The sequence below is a fragment of the Stylophora pistillata genome, chromosome 9, assembly GCF_964205215.1.
Source record: "Stylophora pistillata chromosome 9, jaStyPist1.2, whole genome shotgun sequence".
Classification (NCBI taxonomy): Eukaryota; Metazoa; Cnidaria; class Anthozoa; order Scleractinia; family Pocilloporidae; genus Stylophora; species Stylophora pistillata.
In genome coordinates, this window is record NC_142527.1 from 7,544,225 (window position 1) to 7,560,200 (window position 15,976).

Here is a 15,976-nt window from a genome sequence, read left to right on the forward strand (position 1 = left end):
TGCCAAACTTTGCTCTTGGCGCATGCGCAGAAGTATAGTTTTTTTTTTTTCCAGGGTAAAGTTTTAGGTTCAAGATAAGCTGGGATTTTGCTGCAATATGTTAAGGTAATCTCTATTTTCTTTTTCTTGGGATTATAAAGTGCAGGGAAGGCCTTAACCGATATTTTTATAGAGCTTCTAGCATAAATTTCAGCACATAAAGTAGCACTGAATATTTGTGTCGAATTAAGTTCAAAGCTGGAATCGGATCCTGTCCCATTACTAAATTTACTTCATTTTTCCACAATAAGAGGGAAGCCAGAAATTAAAACCATGCAAGAAGTACATTTTGATAAATAAGAATTTAATGCTGAAACTTCATATTCATTATGCAAGGAATATTTCATCATATTTTGCTGTTTTAGACTTTTTTTTTCCCTTTAAGTAGACGCATAGCTGCTTGAACTTGGGCTTTCTATATCGCACATCTGGAGTTATCTTTAGGAGACTGCCCTATTGCCATTGTTACTGTCGTTACGCAATTTTTTTATTTCCAATCATGAATAAGTCTACTTGTTTTTATATTTGCCTGCTAGAGTGTAATGAATGTTGTTATGGTACTAGACAATAATCAAAAAAATATATTACGATATAGCAGTAGGTTCCCACAGATGCCAAAGGTTCAAATTGAAAAAAAAAAGCCGAATTTATTTCGGGCGTTTCCTTCGGAAAGCCCGAGTAATTTATGAGGACTGTATTCATAGAATACATGATCTAAAAGTACATGATCATTTCTTTCTTAAAATGAATTTTTTCGTCGTAAACTATCTTTTATCTCAGGGATCTCATCAAAATAAACGCAAATCAAAATGACAAATCTAATTCGCTATGAAAAAATGTTCTGACATGTTTATGTTTAGGAAAATTTTCTAGATTATTACAGAGATGAGATTGCTTCGGTAAGAATATTTTTAGAAAGAGATCTTTGATTTATAAAATGATTGTTTGTGAATTTTTAAGAAACAGATAACGAGATTAATAATTATGCACTTAGCAGCTGCCATCCTGGGGATCGACCCTGGGGTCATACGGGGGAATAGACTTTTGTCGCCAATTTTGCATTGAAGTGCATTTGCACCTCCGAGACGAGACACATGGGAAAACACCCACTGGATTTTTACCATTGCCGCCATCTTGAGAATAAAAGATCCTTACCATGGTGACTGGCTATTACCATTGATACCTACAGATGTAAAAAAACTACTACTACTACTTTTTCCAGTTAGTTGCCGGAAAAAAGCCACATAGGATGTTTTTAACTTTGAGCCCTCTATAGCCCTGTATAGTAAACACAAGCTGAAGTAAGTTTTAGTTTGTGGCAAATAACATTCTTTCGGAGCATTACATTGTTTGAGTTAGTAGAGCATACTTCTTTGTCCCCAGGGGAAGGGCATTGGTAGCTTTATGTTGAACAATGTTATTGTTGGTTAGGGGGTTTAGGAAATTCCTTTGAAAATGCCCAGGGGTTCCCCGGGGTCACCCTCTCCCCCCCTGGCACGGCCGCTGATAAGTGCATAATGACCATGATGACTAAAACAAAAATTTTTTTTATCAGTTGCATATAATTATAGCTCGTTGATCTCTTTGCCTCTGGAAAATGTTGTCAAATAATACCATCTGGCCCGATTACAGTCGACTAATACATATTGGAAAACTTTATATCATTTATTCTCATCACATTTGCAAAGATAACTTTTTGACAGGTATTAAAAGAAAAGTTAAGGCTATTTCAATATACAAGACATTGCATGATAATTTTTGCACTTATTAATAACTTCATCTACACTTTAACTAGGTTTTCGTTTCCTTCTTGCTGAGATTCATTATTTTTCTTCTTTCTTCTCTTTCGGCTCTTCTTTTTCTTCCTTTCTGGTTCTGTGAGGATAGTAAGAAGAAATTGTTGTCGTCAGTTGTTTATAGGTTTTTGGTCATGCGGGATTGGCCTGAATTTCCCATTTTGGAATGCTTTGAGCAAATTAGAAAACTGGAGAAATTCATCAGCCATGAAACTTAATGAATTTTGTTTGTTAAATCTTACCCTCACTTAAAGTCTTCCTCTCCTCATTGTCATGTCTTTGCTCTCCTATGTCCTTGTCATCTTTAAAGTTAAAGAGAAAGGCCTTGATTTTTTTTCTTCTTGCAGTTGGCAGTTAAATTTGTATTATGCATGAGTCTATAAAAACATAACTTTATGAAGGTGATTTCTTGTTACTTTATTTGAAGTTTGCTATCTTTAGAAGTACAGAAACAAATAGGTTTACAGCTTCATTTTTTCATTTTTGATTTTTTTAAAATTCCGTAAAGAAAATTTTCCACTTACCAGGAATAGTGGGAATCAAGGGATTTATCAGTATCGGGCTTCATACACGAGTAAGTCCCTTTAGAACTTCTGCAATAGAACCTTCTGCTATCACATCACACTCTACACACAGTTCCCGCAAGCCAGCATCCTGGAAGCGTTTGCCAGTGTTGGACAACATGGTGCATGCTGTGTGGAATACTTCCATTTTCATTACCATATCTTTCAATTTTGCGCTTTGTTTCCATTGTCCCTCGCTTGCCTTTGCATACAGTGTTAAGTCAATGACGAAGCCGATGCTCTTTAAGTTGAGCGTGTTCTTTACCTTGAGAGACTGCACTAGAACCTTGTGAACGGTAGCCATGTCAGTAGCAGGCACATCGATACTCGGGAGATATCTGTTGACAGCCAGTGAGACAGTTGAACCTCATTAAGGACAGAAATGTTAAATCCATTCTAGCCATTGGCTTTTTGGTTCCCGCACCAGAAAGGGTCTCCTCCAATCTATCTATAATACCCCACGGGAATGTTGCTTTGATATATGGCTTGATAGTTTCAGGCAAAAGAGCGATCTCATGCCCCAGTCGGTGTGGCATCTGGATAAGTTGAACATTGTTCGGCATACGGTAACAGTATTTGCTTGGGTGGTTTTTGTACTCCTGCCGTAACTCCTTAAATAATGTCCTGGCCAAAAGAGGTAACAAGGCGCCTGACGCGATCAGAATATTCCGCTGAGATGTGTGTGTGTTGCCAGTTTAGGGTATAGAAACGCATCTAGTTCTTCTGAAAGTTTGACTGCACTATCACATAGCTCGGTAGGTTTCGGAGGCCATGACATCTTACTAATGTTTGGGTGAAGTGCATCACAGAAGTACAGGCCAGCTTAAGATTCATATATAAATATGAAAGGAAACCCTCTGTATTAACATCTGAAGTATCTTCTCGGATTACCCTAGACGTGGGTGTGATGGATTTTCAGAACGGTTTACTTTTAAGTGTAAGCAGATGGTGAAAGTGTGGCCTGAGAAAGGCTTTGAATGGCGACGCACCTCATTTCTGTGTTTTCAAACATACAACCTTTCTTCGCGATTTTCTTTACATATCAAGAAGAACATCTCGATTTCTCCTTTGATGCTGATCACAAACTTTTTCTTTTTTAAATTTGTTATTTCATGCTATTCTGACATCTTACTTTTCTACATTTACACATCCGCTCGTTTGCACCGGCTCTACAATTTCTTCTTTTGTACTTTTTATTCCAAACAAGTTAATGAAATGACTTATATCTACTTGTACGTCTTTGGCAGGAACAACAGCAATCCATCGTTTCATGAAAAACATCTTCCCGTCATTGCTTTATGCAGTGGCTTTGGTTGGATGTTTTCCACGTATCGAGTGGCAGTTTGGGAGTTTACAATGGAAAACTTTAATTAGGGCAAAAAAAAAAAAAAACTGTTAAAACATCGATCGATCCCTTCAGAAAAACACACTTTCTGTGTTGAGTCCATCACTTTTTCAATCAACCAATAAAAAAAATTCAATTACCGTATTCTGATTCTTGCTCGCAAGAAAGTTGAGAAATCTCCAATTAAATCCATATATAATTAAACTATACCCGTGTGTTTTGAAAGGTAGAAACCAAAGAATTTGCTACAATAATATTTCTTTTGATTGGAAATTATTGAATCAAGGTACTACTCAAGGTAGCGTAAGCGGACCCTATCTATTCCATATTTTTATAAATGATCTAGAGATCTATTTAGATACCCTGCCAGTGTTATTTTAGTATGCTGCTGTTTCAAATATCATTGCTCCTGTTTACAAAGTTAAAGACATGTCTGAGACATTGGTCAAACATTTCTTAGAGTGGATAGAAAAGAATGGAATGTTCTGTAACCCTAGCAAATGTAAGGAGCTTACAGTCCTAGAAAGGCAATCATGAATTGTACCCTCCTGTATTAGGGATCCCTAGTTGTACTTATGTGAGCATTCTAGGTGTCACCTTTCAGAGTGACTGTAGGTTCAATACACATGTTAAATGCCTCTATATCCTTAGCTCTCTACGTAAAGAGGGGTATAAGCAGGTAGAAATAGACTTTCTTTTCGCTTCCTTAGTACTTCCCCGATTTCACGTATGCTCATATGGAGCATCAGACTCCGACCTCACCCCAGTACAATGTTTTTTTCGATCGTTGTTGGAAAAGAAATTTTATTACAAGAAATCACAATTTACGATCAATTTTACAGAAGCAGTAGTATTTTTAAAAAGGTTTCTAAGGCCGCCAATCACCCCTGTCGCTTTTTATTCGCTTGTAAAGGCCTGCAGCTACAATTTACGGACTAGGTCTGGCACCAGAACAAGCATCAAAAGTAAACGTTTTAAATATACATTCGTTGGTCGTTTAATTTTTAGACATAACCTATATGACAATTTCTAACTGTAATCAGGTGGTAAATTTAATTTTGTGGAATTATTAACCTTTTAACTCTTTTAACTCAAATTGCTTGTAACATTAGGACTGTATTTTTCTGTTTTGAATCAATAGAGACCATTATTATTCTTGTTATTATTATTATTATTATTATTATTATTCATTATTAAGCGCGCTTATTTAAGGTTAATTACTTCCTACCTTCAGAGGCTGATTTTTTTTTTGACTAGATTGAAGTTACACTTTTTAACTAGCGTTTGCCAAAGAAAAAAAATTAAAAATCTCAAAAAGCGTCCGACTTATTTAAAAAACGTATTTTCGAATAAAAGTTAATAAATCAGGAAGGTGTCATAATCTCGTAAACGGGCGAACCCCCTGGGGGAATAGTCGAATATTCGGAGGAATATTACATCGCGCCCTCGACAAATTTCACACGTGGAAGTAATCTGCTCGTAGAAAGTCTTTTCTCGTGGATATAACACAAAACTAAAAATTAGAGAAGAGTCCTTGGGTAAAGAAAAAGAAAAAAAAGGTCCGAAGAAGAGAGAAATGGCAGCATTTTGTCAAAAAAGCAAAACAAAACAAAGCGACAAAGGTTCTTGGTTTGGCCAGGAGCCGTCGACAAGCTCGGCATCCACTGAAGATCGACAGCATTCGATTATCCTTGGGGCAAAGAGCTGAAAAATTAAAGTCAACACCACAGAAGGTTGTAAACAACATTCTTCGTTGGAATCTGACGAAACTGATGGAGAAAAAGAAGAATGCGACAGATTTACCCTTTCTGCCGCGGGTTTTCTCTTCGCCGACTTTGTCGATTACTAAACGATCAACAGGGCGAGATAAAAAAAAAAAAAAAAAAAAAAGACTGCTACACGATACTTTTCCCGGGAAAATCTTGATCCATTGTCATTGACGTCAGGTCTCGTCTTTCTCATTGGTTTGCGGTTTCAGGAGGCGAGATAATTTCCTGGTGTGGCGCAAGTTGTTTACAAACCTTTGGGAGCTAAAATCTCGCATTTGATTTTGAGAGGAATACATCCACTTTGAACGAATTTAAAGGGTATGTAGATTTGACCGATTTTCGTGAAATTTCGCCAAAACATTCCCGGGATGATGACTAACAAAAGTGTGTCAGGAAATTTTGATCTTTTAAATATTTTTTACGTGGTATCCATTTACGCAAAACGCTTCGCATATTTTTCGTTACTCTAGCTTTAGATGCGAATATCCAGACAACCAATCAGAATATCGGAAAAGCCTGACACACCTTTGTTGATTGATGCCTTGTGAATGAAACTAGGCAGCCATTTTTCTCGTGCCGCAGGATCCGATACCCGATAAATTCGATAGAAAAACACTCGGTCGTTTCACGCCTTTCCGGCTCCTGACACTTCCTAAATGAAAAAATCGCCGAAATTATATTTTTATCGTAAATTGCATTTATTAACCTTTGTTTTGATGTCTAGTTTGTTAGGGTTTTCTTCCAACTAGCGCGCGTACGAATTTTCTCCCGAAGGACATCCGCGAAGGTAGGAGGTAACCTTAATTTTTGGGCTTTCAGGCTGGGCGCTTATTTGAGGCTGAGCGCTTATGGTAACCCATTCTCCCTGAGGTGATACCGCTGACAAACGCCAAGATGCCCCTTGGCTCGGGATTGAACTATCCCACGCCGGCAAAGGTCCTTGAGGTTAACTGTTAGAGAATAGAGCCTTTGTCTTAAAACGAATCAACCGCAATGTCATTCAAATGTTTACTTTGCCATCAAGGTCGTAATTTTACATCTTAGATTTACCGGCTTCGTGCACGCCTTCAGCCTTATCTTTTTCTCCCTTCGATGTTTTTGTAATTTTTAACAAGCACAGCGTGTTCCAACTTGATGTGACAGCTTAGACTTGGTTATGGCTTAGAGAGGAAACCAGCAGCTACAGCCACAATGGTAGGCGTGTGTCGAGAATGGCAGTCGTTTTAGAAGTTGCCTAACGGGAATGTAGTGGAATACATCGCATAAACAATCCATTTCTGTTACATGATGACACATCTATGCTTTTGAAATGATACCGGTTGCTACGTTGTTTACAAGGCAAGAGTCGAGAGTCGGGTAAGTACGTGACTAAATTCAGCTGAATTTTATAAGTTCACGGTTCAACTTATGTTACAAGTAAGCTAGTGCCACGTATTCTTATTGCAGTATCATAAATGCTAAGCAAAGGTTTTGATTACCCTCCTGTCCAATAGCCAAAGGGGTTTTGAGCGGAATTACGCGAAACAATTCCGTGTTTGCATAAATTTGGTCCCAGCGTTTCATTATTCAATAACTATTTACAATCAGGCTTGTTTACTGGAGGTTTGAGATGGATCCAAAAACGAACGCAGCTCCTCTAAGGATTTGGGAAATTTTTCTTTATAAGGTTCCCTGTGAAATCTGTGTCACTACGTTCCGAAAGTAAAGATGACCCATGATCTGACCTTGAACTGAGTTCGCTTGCAAACGAAGATACGTTCTTAATTTACTTTGATTTGGAGTCTGGCACAGTTAAAACGCCGAATTTTTCTAGGACACGAAGAAGCTAATCAACTACTTTAACCAAGTACATCAAAAGATCGATTTTTAACTCTGTCATGTTGGTTCGTTCCGAAGATTACTTTTTTCTGGATTAAAAATTAAAACTAATTTTAATAAGTAACTGGCGTGACCAAGCAACTATCATTATGCATTGTTTGCGGTATTATTTGTCTCCACATTTCTTATTCAATAAACAATTTAAAAAGAAAGCTTCTAACTGGTTCAAGGCCTTTTCTTGTTGTTTCCATAATATTAGGTAAATCTTAGTCAGTAGGGCTCAATGTTTTGTCCCTGTGAAAAGGTTATTCACTTGAAAAACGAGTGTAAGGGTGGCCCCTTAATTTTTTTCAAGGTGAGAATTAAGTACAGTGTTCTACGTATGCTGTTCGACGGTGAAACCAAAAGTTGACCTTTTCATTTGCCAAATATTGTATATAAATTATTGCAATTCATTGTGAGGTCCAAACAATGGATGCAAGTTCAGAATCTCAACCACTGAACTTTATCATTTGGTTAGAGCCATTTGAAAGACAAATTACCAGATGAAGTAAAAGGAAAGAAAAATAGAAATGTAATGCCACATTAGCCATGATGCGTGGAGGTTATGATTTTGATGGATTTTCATTCATTTATCTCATGCATTATGAAGAATTGAAACAGCTCAGAAGGCAGATATGTTTCTGTACTTTCCATTTCGTATTTATTCGCTCAGGAGAAAAGGCACAGAAATTTTAGCAATCTGTAGTAATTTAACCATATTGCATAACCAATTTATAAAGGAAAAGAGCTTGAATATTAGGCTTGTGGGAGAGGATTTTCAATTTAACACACCAGCCTAGGAGAGTTAGGAGATGACTTGGCTTAGTAAAAAATGTACTACTTTCAAAAACCAGGTAATTGCCAAGTCAATAATAGATAGTGGAATTATCACAACCTTGGAAATATGTTAAGAGTTCATTTATAAATTTTAAAATAGGAAGAGCATTGTATATCCTGAGATCACTCTCTCCGCTGATCGGAAACATTGAAATCAAGGTTAAAATTCAGAAAAGGAGTATTTATGCACCAATTATCAACAGCTATTTTTTTATGAAAGGCAAGTAAAGCAAACAGAATCAACTTCTTGAAATAGTTTCCACTTGATTAAAGTTCAGGGTGATATTTAAAAAATTATACAGCACTCGATGGTTCCTTTTCACTCTCATATAGATTTTTTCCTTATTTAGTGGTACCAGTGACTTGGCTAACATATTTGTTCTTTTGCAGAAATTTGGACAATTCCCCTGGAGCTTTATTTTAAAGGTTTGTATGATTGCCCCCTATTTTGTATCTATAGTTCAACTTGCTTATAATACTAAGACTCATAGTGTTTATTGGAATTAAATTTGCTGCAAATCTAAAGCTATCACTTGTAGAGGATCTATATACCTTGACTGGCCCCAAATTAAATGCTTTCTTTTGAGCTTGTTTAGGATATTGCTCTTAGACTTGCTGAGGATACTGGTCTTTGACTCGCTGAGGATACTGGTCTTTGACTCGCTGAGGATACTGGTCTTTGACTCGCTGAGGATACTGGACTTTGACTCGCTGAGGATACTGGTCTTTGACTCGCTGAGGATACTGGTCTTTGACTCGCTGAGGTTACTGGTCTTTGACTCGCTGAGGATACTGGTCTTTGACTCGCTGAGGATACTGGACTTTGACTCGCTGAGGATACTGGGCTTTGACTCGCTGAGGATACTGGTCTTTGACTGGCTGAGGATACTGGGCTTTGACTCGCTGAGGATACTGGTCTTTGACTCGCTGAGGATACTGGACTTTGACTTGCTGAGGATACTGGTCTTTGACTCGCTGAGGATACTGGGCTTTGACTTGCTGAGGATACTGGACTTTGTAAGTCTGGCTCATTGAGAAGAAGTCTGGTTGACTCGCTGAGAATAATTCTGGTTGGCTCGCTGAGAACAAGTCTGGTTGGCTCGCTGAGAACAAGTCTGGTTGGCTCGCTGAGAATAATTCTGGTTGGCTCGCTGGGAATAAGTCTGGTTGGCTCGCTGAGAATAAGTCTGGTTGGCTCGCTGAGAATAATTCTGGTTGGCTCGCTGAGAATAAGTCTGGTTGGCTCGCTGAGAATAATTCTGGTTGGCTCGCTGAGAATAAGTCTGGTTGGCTTGCTGAGAATAATTCTGGTTGGCTCGCTGAGAATAAGTCTGGTTGGCTCGCTGAGAATAATTCTGGTTGGCTCGCTGAGAATAATTCTGGTTGGCTCGCTGAGAATAAGTCTAGTTGGCTCGCTGAGAACGAGTCTGGTTGACTCACTGAGATGTTTGGTATTGCTATAATAAAAAATTATTTCAGCCAAAATTTCTCAAATAGGGTTAGTTGTAGTGGGAGTATGTCTTTCTGTCATTAGAAAGACATACTCCCACTTGTTTTTTTCTTCTTTTTTTCCCCAGTACAACTATCTAATGTCAAGTTATGGATCTTTACATTGTAACAATGAAGCTGTGAATGAATAGAGGTGGTAGGTGTGAATGATTAAAATCTTATTGTGGAATTTTAAAGTAACATGCCCCACCTTTCCTCCCCCCCAAAAACTTTAATTAGCCTGAATACTAAATGCCAAGGAAGGCAAGGTAGTAATATTGTTGATTAAAATATATACCAATACCTAATCTAATTATAGTAATATCATGCATATGCTGCGAGAATTAGGTTTAATAGAATTTAATAGGTTTACAACAACACAATTAACATTTGTGGGTAAAACCAATGTTCATAATGTTGATGTCTAGAACCTGTCTATCTAATAACAAAATTAAGAATAAAGAGCAATTCTCCTTTCAACAGAACACTAACAAAATTTTAAACACATAGCTTCCCCAAATCAAAACATAACATTCAAAGTCATTAAAATACTTGACTATTTTCCATCTGCAGTAAGGACCACATTTGGAAGAAGAGGTCTATTTAGTGAGTTGATGATCCTTATTCCAAAAGAAAATAACCCCAGTCTAAATGTTTGCTTTTCAGGTAAGTTGAAAAATTTTGCCAATCAATGGCAATTATCAAACCCTCTTAACCCTTTAACTCCCTAGATCCGACTGTTAAATCTCTCCTCCAGCTGATACACATTTCTTTGTAAATCAGTTACAGGATGATGAAATTTTGTGGGCCGAGGCCAGGAACGTGTTCGATAATTGAGTCAGTTTGCTAGACATAACGTCTCGTAGTCACGTTCGACGCACTAAAAACTACTATAAAACGAATACAAGAATTGTAAAAACGTGTAAAATGGTATATAAAAAGTCACTTGTAAAAATGTAGCGGAATTCCAAATCGATTTCGATCAATTACGATCCTCATCAGTAGTACTCCGCCATGTTTAAAATACTCATAAATAATTGTTCATATAAGTGACTCTGAAATGTCCAGTGTGGACATTTCAGAGTCACTTATATGAACAATTATTTATGAGTATTTTAAACATGGCGGAGTACTACTGATGAGGATCGTAATTGATCGAAATCGATTTGGAATTCCGCTACATTTTTACAAGTGACTTTTTATATACCATTTTACACGTTTTTACAATTCTTGTATTCGTTTTATAGTAGTTTTTAGTGCGTCGAACGTGACTACGAGACGTTATGTCTAGCAAACTGACTCAATCAGTTACAGGAATTTGCCACTTAAGTTTAAGAATTTACATGCTAATACTGGGAGTTAAGAAGTTAATAAAAAAATTAATGTATTTCTGAATTAAGGCTGTTGTAGAGTCTCAATCTATATTTTTTCCTTCCTGATGTGTGTCATTGCAAAAAATGGCTCATACTGATCTACTCTGTGGAGTGAATTGGTGTTTGAGGAGATTGATATAACTTAAAAATGAAAAGTGTAACATTTGAAAAATTGCTACCTTAAAAATGTCTCCTAAAATTGTCCCAATAGCTGTTAACAGTGTTTGGTTTTACTTATTGAATTAATATTGAACTGGTTACCCAGTTTTTAAACTTATAGTTTTACAATGAGCATCAGCCATTTTGTTACACCTAGGAGAATCCCTGAAAGATGTAAGTGATGATCAAATGGAACATACAATTTGTCACTTATGTGAACATTTCTCATCTACTTCTACAAGAGATTGTGAGTAAACCATTGGAGAATATCTATTTTTTCAATTAGTTATAAATGTTTTGGATGCAGAGATTAGTCACTTTAGGGAAAATATTGAGAAAAGGATAAATTTCCTGTACAAATACTGCCTTTTCATGTATCATACAAACGAGACAAAAATGTCGTCATCTTTTATGCATAGAGTCGGGCCATACCATGATAAAATTAAATCTAAAGCAAATATCACATTTCTTTGTAAAACAATAGCATAAAATGCACAAGAAGGCATAAAGAAAACCATAAGAAAGATTTCCTTCATTAATGAATTTTTTCCACAAAATTAATTTTAGCTATAATAATATACATGAAAAAATCTCTCAGTTCTGATTGGTTAAGATGAATGCAGTTTTCAGTTAATTCAGTGCAGAAGAGAGTTAATTCAGTGCAGAAGAGGGCTAATTCAGTGCAAAGAAAGAAACAAACCAGTCATTCTGATTGGTCAGAATCATTGGTTAATGTCAAGGTCAATGTCAAGGTCAATGTCAAGGTCAATGTCAAGGTCAATGTCACTTGCAGAGTTTGAATAAATTATTTTTGCACATGATGCGCGCACTTTTCTTCTGCGTAGTTATGAGAAGCTACCTCGTATTTTTTCATGTATATTAATAGATAATCACATGATTTTCTCATGCAATTTGGAATAAATAAGCACTTGTAAATTTTTTCAAAGACCACAAATTGCACTCGCCCTACGGACTCATGCAATTTTGTTAGTCTTTGAAAAAATCTACTCGTGCTTATTTATTCCAAATTGCACTCAAAGTCATGTGATTACCTATACAAAAATCTGGAACTGTTCTTGTATCAAATTGGATCAACAACATTCTTAGAGCTGATTGAACTCATGATATTCAACTATTGATAAAAGGTTAACAAAATTTGTAAACATTTCATTTAAAAAGTCAAGTAGCAGAAAGGTCGGGGACAAGCATCCAAGGGATCGAAAGAGCAGAAGGCTCCTCGTTACTAGAGAAAGCCAAAAGAGTAAGTAAATTCTTTAAACTACAAATTAAACCAAAATAATTATTGTTTCTGGAACCTTCCATCAAAGTACTAACAAATAATATAAATCCCCGATGTGCAAAATCATGTTCTATGAGTTTCATGTGCTGCAATAACTGGTGAAAACATAACATAACCATGGTGGAAAGGGAGTTGCGTAGCTAGTATAATTGTTGCAGTTCAAATTTCTGCAAAAAGGAATGCAAATTAACTTCATGGTCAATGATTGTTCAGAAAAACCTCCCTACTCTTGGTTTTCATGTGTTTTTGGTTTTTTTTCTTCATGTGGTGGTCATAACTTATGTTGCCAAAATAAAAAAAGGGGGAATTTAATGTCTTGAACAACTGCAACCAAATTAAGGAAGACCTTTGAATAAGAAATTTAATTTGTGGTAAGCTGTATAATGCTGAATGCTTTGGGTGATTGACTTTTGACAATATATCAAAGACGTGATAAATACCAATACTTTGATATCAGGTAACAGCCATGAGAAAAAAATGTCTCACCCAAGAACCTGCTGGGGAGTGTTTCCGGATTAAGGTTCTCCATGAAGATGACAGGGAGATAACAAGAAATTTTTTACCAAAAGGAACATATCAGGTGAGTTCTGAAACAGTTGAATGATAACTCATTACAAATAAAATAGATTGAAGTATAAAGTACCATATGGCATATATATATATAACTAACTGCAGAAAGTACTTTTTGGGCCTTCTGGGCCTCATCAGTGCAGTGCTGATGCTAGGATGGGGGAGAACCGAGACGGTCACCCCAAACGACCCAACCTTTGTGGTATCGTCTAAGCCATGCCAGAGTGTTCAAACTAGAGTAAACTAGCAAGCATGCGCAATTGCAGCAGCAATGACTCATCCTAGATTGAGTGCTCAATTTGGACATGATATATATTATATTTATTAAAAACTTGATCATTGGATAATGCAATTCACGACCTTTTATTGGCTTAGCCATTATGGTATATCAGCCAATATACCATAATCTACAAATATAGTTAGCACGTGTCAGCTTAAAATTAAAAGGGAACTAACAATTTAATGAAATTTAATAATTTGATTTAAGGTTTGTAATAAAACAATTATTCCACTTGCGCTTGTTGGATATGAGACGATTATAGCCACCTCGGCACTACGCGCCTCGTTGGCTATCTATCATCTCATATCCAATGCGCACTCGTGGAATAATTGTTAAATATATATATATATATATATATATATATATATATATGTATATATATATAAGCAGAAAAGTGATGGTCAAGAGGCCAACTCCAATGTAGCTTTGTTGGTGTATTAGCTCGAAGTTTCGAACATCTCGGTCTTCCTCGGAGGCTTAATTATATATATATATATATATATATATATATATATAATTATACCTCAAGAATTAGGTTACTTGAACTTTTACTGCAACTCTGAGTTTCATGCCTCTTGCGAAGCAATCGTCAGGCAACTGCCTGACGATTGCTTAATTCTTGAGGTATAATTATCCATAGCTCTAGCCCTGCTATTGAGCACTTTTTAGTAGATGATGATCTCATTCCGCTATTTTGGTTATATATATATATATATAAGCCTGCTCTGATAAATAAATATGCCTGCACACTATACAACTGTAGTGCATGGCCTTTAATGATTAAGCATCAACATGCTTACATTCTTTCTCATCAATTTATTTACAGGAGGTGTATGACTGGGTGGGTCAAGAGACTTCCCAAGACTATTTTACATTACATCAACTTGAATCTGGTTTTTTTTCTGATACAAAACTACCCACTGATAATCTCGTCCAATCAGAAAAATTGAGCCTGATAACAAGGGTAAGTAACATGTAAAAAGGATCTTGAAAAGGCCATGTAGTAACAGCTAAAGTAAAAAAGAAATGGTTTATGTCTATTGTACTTCACAGAAAAAAGATGAAGCAAATGAAATATTTGGAAAAAATGATGAGGTGAGAAAAATCAAAACAGATCATTTGGTCCCTTAGTTTTTTTTTTCTTTTTAAAAATCGATCTTATTAATTTTACTTATCTTTCAAAACTCTAGTTGATTTCAGGTGTCTTTCTATGGCAAGTTTGATTCTGATAAATCCCTTGATTCCACTATTCCTGGTAAGTAGAGAATTCTCTTTACAGAATTTTAAAAAAATGAAAAATGAAAAAATGAAAAATGAAAAAATTAAGCTGTAAACCTATTTGTTTCTGTACTTCTAAAGATAGCAAATTTTAAATAAAGTAACAAGAAATCACCTTTATAAAGTTATATTTTTATATACTCATGCATAATACAAATTTAACTGCAAACTGCAAGATGAAAAAAAATCAAGGCCTTTCTCTTTAACTTTAAAGATGACAAGGACTTGGGAGAGCAAAGACATGACATTGAGGAGAGGAAGACATTAATTGAGGGTAAGATTTAACAAACAAAATTCATTAAGTTTCATGGCTGGTGAATTTCTCCAGTTTTCTAATTTGCTCAAAGCATTCCAAAATGGGAAATTCCAATCCTGCATGACCATTAGCAAAAACCTATAAATGACTGACAACAAAAATTTCTTCCTACTATCCTCAAAGAACCAGAAATGAAGAAAAAGAAGACCCGAAAGAGAAGAAGAAAAATAATGAATCTCAGCAAGAAGGAAACAAAAAACCTAGTTAAAGTGTAGATGAAGTTATTAATAAGTGCAAAAATTATCATGTAATGTCTTGTATATTGAAATAGCCATAACTTTTCTTTTAATACTTGTCAAAAAGTTATCTTTGCAAATTTGATGAGAATAAATGATATAAAGTTTTCCAATATGTATTAGTCAACTGTAATCGGGCCAGATATTTGGTATTATTTGACAACATTTTCCAAAGGCAAAGAGATCAACGAGCTATAATTATATGCAACTGATAACAAAAATTTTTGTTTTAGTCATCATGGTAATTGTGCACTTACCAGCGGCCGTCCCGGGGGGGGGGGGGGGAGAGGGTGACCCCGGGGAACCCCTGAGCATTTGCAAAGGCATTTCCTAAACCCCCTAACCAACAATAACATTGTTCAACATAAAGCTACCAGTGCCCTTCCCCTGGGGGCAAAGAAGTATGCTCTACTAACTCAAACAATGTAATGCTCCAAAAGAATGTTATTTGCCACAGACAAAAACTTACTTCAGCTTGTGTTTACTATACAGGGCTATAGAGGGCTCAAAGTTAAAAACATCCTATGTGGCTTTTGGCGGCGACTAACTGGAAAAAGTAGTAGTAGTAGTAGTAGTTTTTTTACATCTGAAGATATCAATGGTAATAACCAGTCACCATGGTAAGGACCTCTTATTCTGAAGATGGCGGCAATGGTAAAAATCCAGTGGGTGTTTTCCCATGTGTCTCGTCTCGGAAGTGCAAATGCACTTCAATGCCCCCGTCCTAGAACAGAAATTGGCGACAAAAGTCTATTCCCCCGTATGAC

The 15,976-nt window shown here is 36.3% G+C and overlaps 1 protein-coding gene, 1 long non-coding RNA gene and 1 pseudogene across 3 annotated transcripts in view; 2 read left to right on the forward strand and 1 right to left on the reverse strand.

Annotated features, from left to right (window-relative positions):
* The window catches only part of LOC148723016 (uncharacterized), a 160,182-nt pseudogene that overhangs the window by 104,717 nt on the left and 39,489 nt on the right, over nt 1-15,976 (forward strand).
* LOC148723023 (uncharacterized) lies at nt 1,682-2,221 on the reverse strand. Its single transcript, XR_015991830.1, has 2 exons — nt 2,078-2,221; nt 1,682-1,914 (listed from the first exon to the last, which is right to left on the reverse strand). It is a non-coding gene; the product is annotated as an uncharacterized LOC148723023 (long non-coding RNA).
* The window catches only part of LOC148723024 (uncharacterized), an 11,111-nt gene continuing 1,572 nt past the window's right edge, over nt 6,438-15,976 (forward strand). Inside the window, exons 1-12 of one of the 2 annotated variants that reach the window (XM_088732240.1) lie at nt 6,439-6,868; nt 8,600-8,635; nt 9,787-9,854; nt 10,271-10,363; nt 11,387-11,476; nt 12,408-12,490; nt 12,987-13,109; nt 14,206-14,343; nt 14,433-14,474; nt 14,570-14,634; nt 14,872-14,931; nt 15,097-15,810. In XM_088732240.1, coding sequence (XP_088588366.1) covers nt 9,842-9,854; nt 10,271-10,363; nt 11,387-11,476; nt 12,408-12,490; nt 12,987-13,109; nt 14,206-14,343; nt 14,433-14,474; nt 14,570-14,602 — 615 coding nt within the window. In that variant the 5' untranslated portion in view covers nt 6,439-6,868; nt 8,600-8,635; nt 9,787-9,841 and the 3' untranslated portion in view covers nt 14,603-14,634; nt 14,872-14,931; nt 15,097-15,810. Of the gene's footprint in view, nt 6,869-8,599; nt 8,636-9,786; nt 9,855-10,270; nt 10,364-11,386; nt 11,477-12,407; nt 12,491-12,986; nt 13,110-14,205; nt 14,344-14,432; nt 14,475-14,569; nt 14,635-14,871; nt 14,932-15,096; nt 15,811-15,976 lie in introns of both variants that reach the window. The other variant, XM_088732241.1, reaches the window with a different exon arrangement.